This window comes from Dendroctonus ponderosae, unplaced genomic scaffold (genome assembly GCF_020466585.1).
Source record: "Dendroctonus ponderosae isolate FM_Combo_2020 unplaced genomic scaffold, Dpon_F_20191213v2 Dpon_F_20191213_5, whole genome shotgun sequence".
In the NCBI taxonomy this organism is placed as follows: Eukaryota; Metazoa; Arthropoda; class Insecta; order Coleoptera; family Curculionidae; genus Dendroctonus; species Dendroctonus ponderosae.
In genome coordinates this window covers 1,803,583-1,810,847 of record NW_026018715.1, presented here as the reverse complement: position 1 = coordinate 1,810,847, position 7,265 = coordinate 1,803,583, and the positions used below count along the sequence as shown (strand labels likewise).

Below are 7,265 nucleotides of genomic sequence, written 5' to 3'. Positions count from 1 at the left end.
TCCACAGGGCTTGAAACTGACAACAGAGAAGACAGGATCCGTAATACTCTATGGCGACAGGAAATTTAGAAGAGCCACTTTGCAACTGGAAAATGAATCAATAGATACAAAAGCGCGGTTGAAATTTCTTGGAGTAGTATTCGATCACAACTGTGAAATGAAGGAACATGTGGTGGCATTAGGCATCAAAGCTGAAAAGTCTGTAATTGCACTAACTAAGCAGAATTGTGCCGAAATAAGGCTGGGTAATACTGTGTCTTAAGACACTTGTGTGTTGATGCTGGTCTCTGTGTCCGTGTGCCGCGACACTTGGCCTTTTACGACACGGCACTTTCAACCACACTTAACATTTAACGTTAACACTGATTGCAGTTTGTGAAGGCCACGCGCAGTTACTATATGGTTTCCAATCCTCTCGGCAGGGATTATTTACATTATAAAGACGCATGAATGAAGAAAGTCCCACATTTTACCTCATTTTCAAACCGTCATTATTACATGTAATATACAGTGTCGTCTACTTGAGTTTGCACCATATGGGAAACTTTTTATGACTAATTTTGAGGAAACTTATTCTTAATTATAACTTCCGCTGGGTGCAAAAATAAGAAAAGATGAATTTTGCTCAAGAATAAAGCACTTTTAATTTTGACAATATCGAAAATTATTATTAAGACAAGTTGATTAGAGTTGGAAAGTTCGTTCAGATATCTGATTGTACCTACCTATGATGAACATCAAGTTTTGTTAATTTTGTTTGTTTAAGTCGGTTGGTTGGTTGGTTTGATGTGGGGACCTTTTTATTATTAATTTTACGAAAAAAAGTTACTCTTCATAAAAAGTTCTGCATGTTTTAAAATCTAAAATACAATTGTCAGATTTAAAAAATTTTCAGTTGTATCCGAGGTATGTCAGAAAATATCAATTTTTTTCATATAATTGGACGTAATTTCATATTGGAAGGTAGTTTGCAGTTCTGATCAACTTTTCTTAATAACAATGTTCGATAGTGTGAAAAATAGTGGTACTTTATTCTTGAGCAAAACTCACTCGTATTCGAATGGATAAAATAATATCTGATGGTTGAATTTTAAGTTTTGGACTAAGTAGAACTTAAAGTACAACATCTGAAATTTCGATAGTTCAACAAAGCAAAAAGGCAAATACCTGCCTTTTTATTACTACCAGATTGCATGAAAAATAATCGGCGAAGAAGGCCAAGAAACTAATATAAATGATTTTGCAACCCTTGCATACATAAAGGAACAAAAGTCATTCGGTCATAATTTACAGCTGACCCAGCAGCTTCGAAACCAAATTACATGTAACAAAATCACAGATACTTGTGAGACAAATAGGCTTTACAAGAAAAAATATGTTGCGACTTCATTCATTCCATTCATTAAAAATACGCAGCCGGCGTCTGTCATAGTCTCTCTTCAGTAAAACCAAAGAAAAATAATTCAATGTGCTGCACGGCTTAAAAACACCGTTGGCGAACCTACTAGCGAACTTACGAACCACTAGAGATCATGGCACAGCGTCTTCTGTTGTTGTTTCCCAACATATAAAAAGTGAGGAGAGCTGTGTCGTTGTAACAATACGGCAAGCTGTATCGGTGTCGCTGTGTGAACACCTGAACATCCACTGTGTTACCCATGCCTATGCCGAACCTGGGCAGACCAAAATCAGCCAACAGGAAGACTTTAGCAAACGTGGAACATTCGATTTTCCTGTATTCAACGCCTATAAGGAGCGCAGGAGGCCGCCATCTGCCGTTGATGGAGCCAAGCCATCAATTGCGAGAAATACTAGACTCGTCGCAGGGGTACTACGTAGGGTAGCGTTTAGGATATGCTGCAGGTTTCGAACTGTATCTACGGAGCTGCATTGGTACTGGCCGGAATTCCACCCATTGACATCCAAATTAAAAATTGATGCCTCCAGTATCAAATTGCCAAAGGAATGAGAGTAGCACCGACTGGGAGATCGTTACCGAATGGCAGCGAAAATTGGCAAAGGAAACTGAAAATGGAATATGGACACGGCTATTGACACCAGATCTTTCAAAGTATCTAGGACGCAAGTACGGCAAGCAATAGCTAACGGAATTGCTTCCACCTCAACGATGGCGAGGTGAGGCGAAGATGCCAGGTGGTTGAAGACACAAACCACTTCACTGCGAAAAGTGGAAACTCTTATAGACGCAGCATAAAAGGCAGTGGGAGTGACATTAACTAGCCATAATTGCGTGGAGTGCATGCTTATTAGCCAGGATATTTGGAATATTGTGGATACTCTTGTGCGGAATATCGTACAAGAACAGAAAAAGAAAGAAACAAGTATGGGTTGAATCGAATACCAGTTATTTTTTGCCAAAGTAGGTAATGCTCGCACCGTTCCAGGAAAATGAATTAAACTTATAATTTTCGTCGAAATATATAAGAAGCAAAATGTAGGTTACCATTGAACGTGTACGGTATAAGTAGAAAATGTTACCTATTCCATAAGTAAATACTTACTAGACCAAGATCTGTTTCCATGACTGTATATTTGTGAGACGGACCTTATAAAAATTTTCCAATAGACTTATTTGGTAATCACTTCTTCTATTCCAAAAATTAGTTGTTTCCTTTGTCTACACAAACTATAACAAGCAACAGTGGGAAGAACGAATAGTTTATATTAAAATTAATTTATGACTTTACATTTTAGGTAGCCACATAGCTTTCAAATGGCAGTAAATTGTAAATCAGAAGAACCACTTCAAGCAAGAGTGCAGGAATGGTTAGAATGGGATCGCAATCCAGATACCAGGGCGGCAATTTCAAAATTGGTTGACGAAAATAATACAAAAGCATTAACCCAGAAGTTACTCAGTAGATTATCCTTTGGTACGAATTTGAGTTGAAACGCTTACTAAGTAGGTACTTATTATTACGAGTATATTATTATAGGTACTGCCGGACTTAGAGGTAAAATGAGTGCAGGTTATTCTTGCATGAATGATTTAGTTATAATTCAAACTGGGCAAGGATTCATCAAATACTTGGAGCAATATAAGAGTGACGTTCTCAAGGGAAACGGTATTGTTGTTGGCTATGATGGAAGACATAACAGTAAGAGGTCAGTAGATTAATCTAGTAGGATATACTCAATATAATTTTTACCATATTTTCTATTCATTTTCTTTAAATTGATTTTGGTGGTAATTCATTTTCAGATGGGCGGAATTAACTGCTACTATATTTGTAAGCGCCGGGTATAAAGTGCGACTGTTTAGTGATGTTATTCCAACACCATTCATTCCATTTGCAGTTAAAAAGTACGGGTGTGCCAGTGGTGTTATGGTGACAGCATCTCATAATCCGAAGGATGATAATGGCTACAAGGTAGGAATATTATTTTTCTAGTATATACAGACAAAATCTTCTTCTTATCCGGTCCACTCCTGGACATAGGCGCTTCCGAATCTTTTCCATTCCTGTCGAGTTTGAGCTAGTTGTGCCCCGTTTCTACGGGTCTGATATTATCCATCCATCGCTTTTGCGACCTTCCTCTACTTCTCCTTGTTTCTCTAGGGTTGGTCTGTTGGTCACTCCACCGGTAAAATGCATATGTCACAAACTTTGCATTTTACTGATTTACACACTTATTTGGAATGTCTGTTTTCTTAGGGCGCATTTTAGTTTTACAAAAGCAGCACAGGTTAATTTCACTCTTCGCATTATTTACGACCTTTGATTCTCCTTTCCCAGCTTCAATGTTTTCGTTCTCTTCTTTTTAATCTAACGTCTTGGCAGACGTGTAGTGACAAGTCATGAATGTCATTTCCGGTCCCCATTAGGTTTCTTCAAGTGTGTTGATGTCGATTAGCTGTTCCACGTACAGCGGTTTCAATGTCAGTATGGAAAAGCTGCCCTATGGAATATCTTCAGCGGCAGGAAGACCGCCTTTCCCTTCGCCCGCCGTTTGGCTTAATATGCACTATTACTTTTTCCATACTGTCGCTTCTCGTTATATGTTCGAAAAACTTCAATATGAGAAAGTTAATCAGACTTGAGAGTCGTTGTTTGGGTTTGATGTCGTTAAGAATAGATATATTGGTACGTCGTACAGGCTATGGTATTCTAAGCATTCTCCTTCAATACCACATTTCGAACGCATCCACTCGATGACGGTCAGTTGCACGCAGTGTCCACGTCTCCGCCGCATAGCCAAATACAGAAAACACCAGCGCATGGACCAGGTTGATTTTCGTGTTACGCGTTATGTTGGTATCCTTCCGTACTGGAGTAAGTTGGGCCATGGCGATTCTTTCCAGTTGCCCATTCTTCCCATTCGATTCTTCCTAGGTATATAGACTACTCGACATCATAATTACCGACCTCAAGGATATTCGGCTAGTCATCACTTGCGCTGTCAACAATCATCGCTTTCGTCTTCTGGACCAGACCAGACTTTCATCTTCTGGAATTTGAGGACCAGACTCCAGACTGACGCGTTATAACCTCTCCGACAGGGCTATGAGTTCATCTTCGCTGCGCGCCATTAGCAGTGTGTCATTCGCGAATCGGAGATTGGAGGTTTTTTTTCCGCCTATTGTTACTCCTCCGTCCCAGCCATCTAATACGTAGCGCATGATAGTCTCGCTGTATATGTTAAACAATACTGGCAACTGTATGCAACCCTGCCTTACACCTTTCCTTATTTTACATTCGGAGAATTGATGTTTATCGACTCTGGGTCTTTATCGACACAGCGGTGCTCTCTTCATACAAACCCCTAATCAGGACGACGATATGATATGGCACTCTCATTTCTATGAGTATTGGCCACAATTTGTGCCACCAATCAAAACCCAATCAAAACCTTCACATAGTCGACCACGCAGATACACATGGGCGTGTAATATTTCCTAGCCTTTTCTATCAGTTGGCGCAAGTTCAGTATCAGTTCTCTTGTGCCACGTCCTTTAACAAACCCAGCCTACTCAGGAGCAATTTGCCAAGCAGTGAAATGCCTGGCAGGAAGGATGCCTGTAGTCTAGAATGTATAATGTGGAGCATGACTTTGCATGGGTATAAGAGCGATACGATGGTAGTTATCGCAATTGGATGTGGCCAACTTTTTTTGTGCAGGGGGATAATAATTGAAGTTGTCCATTCGTTAGGCCACACTCCTTTTCTCCATATCGTTTGGCAGACCATGTGTATTGCTTCAATTCTTTCATTGCTCAGTGTTATAAGAATTTCCGCAGTAACCATATCAATTCCAGGGGACTTATCCATTGCAAGTCTCCTGATGACCGACGGCGTGTACCTCCTGTCATAGTATGCTCGGTTCTTCGTCCAAATTAGTAATAACTGGGGGTCCCCCAATATGTTCATTCCTTTAGAGGTCTTCACAGTATTTTCTCCAGACTTCTGTGATCTCATCTATGTTTGTTTCTAGGTTGCTGTTGGCATTGCAGATCGCGCAGGTGCTGGGCCTGAATTTGCGGGTTATGTATTTGAGTTTCGCGAACGCATCTTTCGGCTGTGTGGTGAATGTTGATGAATTTCGCATGTTGATGAATTTATTTGCAGATATTGTTGAGGTGATCATTCTTGTCCTTTCTTAAGTTTGCCTGAATGAGCTTCCAAAGCATCTCATACTCATCTCGCTGTTCCTTGTTGGTAAGGCCGTTGGTTTTGAGTTTTCTCCTAGTTTCAGTTATGTCAATCGTGCTATCAGAGATCCAATGTTGTTTCTTGGAATGTTTGATTTTCAGTTGTGTGGCCTCTTGCGTTGATATTATCGTGTCCATCTACATCTGGTTTGGATCTGCGTATTGTTTTGGTAGTATATTGATCTCGAGATTACGATGCAATACAGTCCTGAAGGAAGCTTCACCATATCAGTGGTAGCCTAGATTTTGGGATTAATCTCTCGCATGTTTGGAGTTTTATTCGAAATTTGCATATTAAAAGTCTTTACCGATTGAACGGATGTTCGCCAGCGTCTTCTTATTAATATGTAGCCTATCTGGTTCTTGGTCTTCTTATCTGGTGTGGTCCAGGTGAAAAGACGGCGTTTATGTTGTTTGTATATTGCATTCGTGATGCAGTAGTTATTGTATATGTAAAATTACATCAGTCTATCACCCCTCCCTATTTCTAGTTCCTATGCCGTGTTTTCCGACAACATGACTAATTGTCCTCGTGCGTACGTCCAACTTTGGCATTTAGATCGCCCAGAATTATTACGATCTCGCGGTTTGGTATTTCATTAATCAAGGTTTTGAGGGAAGCATAGACATTTTCTACTTCCTCATCACCCGCCCCAGCCGTAGGTGCATATGCTTGAATTATGTTAACATGGCAGGAGGCTCCATTAATTCGGACGCAAATTATGCGTTCGCTTATAGCCTTGTATCCGGTGACTGCGTTGTTTACTCGGTCAGATATCATCCGCAACTTCGGTCTTTCAGACCGGAAAAGTACACCTGGAAATCCACAGCGCTAAAATGACCATTGCCAGTGTGTCTCCGCAATTCCTGCAATTTTTATATTGCAGCGTTTAATGTTTTTGTTAGATAACAATAATTGAATGTGACTTGGTGACACGATCTTGGTTTCATTGTTCTATTTTAAGCCCTATATTTTTCTTGATGTTATATGTTGCTTTGCTGCATCACTTCCTTTAATTTTTCTGGATATTCCGAGATGAGAACAATAGCGTCCGCGAAGCTTAGGTGAAAATAAGCGTTTTCTTAAATATACCTTCCAGTGCCAGAGTCTTGGAACTGGAAGGAAGTGTCAGAAAGGAAAGCAATGAACGACAGGGGAAATATTAGACATGATGGAGGAGAGAAGAGAAGTGAAGGAAAAATACAGGATGAAGTACAGACAAATGGATAGAACTATAAAAAAGCAAATCAGACAAGCAAAGGACAGATGGTTCAGGGAACGATGCGAGGAGATTGCAACACGACAAATTTCAGACAGAGAAAAATAAAAAATCAACCTTTAAGAAAACTATTTAATTAAGGCAATGTTGTAAATGACAATGATTTATAATACTATTTATTTAAATTATTTATAATGACAATTTAATAGTGAGAGAAAGACAAAAAGGTTTCCTTTGAGCGGATATTTCGTGCGGTCGTGTGCAAAACCCGGAGGGTGAGCTCGTTTGAGCGCCACTAGCTTTCGCAGCAAAGCTGGAACACTCAGCTATGGAATGCTGCCGAAATACCTACTCAATTCTTTTACCGTGATATT

The 7,265-nt window shown here is 39.9% G+C and overlaps 1 protein-coding gene across 3 annotated transcripts in view; it reads left to right on the top strand.

Annotated features, from left to right (window-relative positions):
* LOC109544368 (glucose 1,6-bisphosphate synthase) overlaps positions 1-7,265 on the top strand; it is a 22,268-nt gene that overhangs the window by 2,566 nt on the left and 12,437 nt on the right. For all 3 annotated transcript variants that reach the window (XM_019914501.2, XM_019914500.2, XM_048666910.1), the window contains exons 2-4: positions 2,716-2,894; positions 2,958-3,126; positions 3,224-3,392. In XM_019914501.2, coding sequence (XP_019770060.2) covers positions 2,735-2,894; positions 2,958-3,126; positions 3,224-3,392 — 498 coding nt within the window. In that variant the 5' untranslated portion in view covers positions 2,716-2,734. The remainder of the gene's footprint in view (positions 1-2,715; positions 2,895-2,957; positions 3,127-3,223; positions 3,393-7,265) is intronic.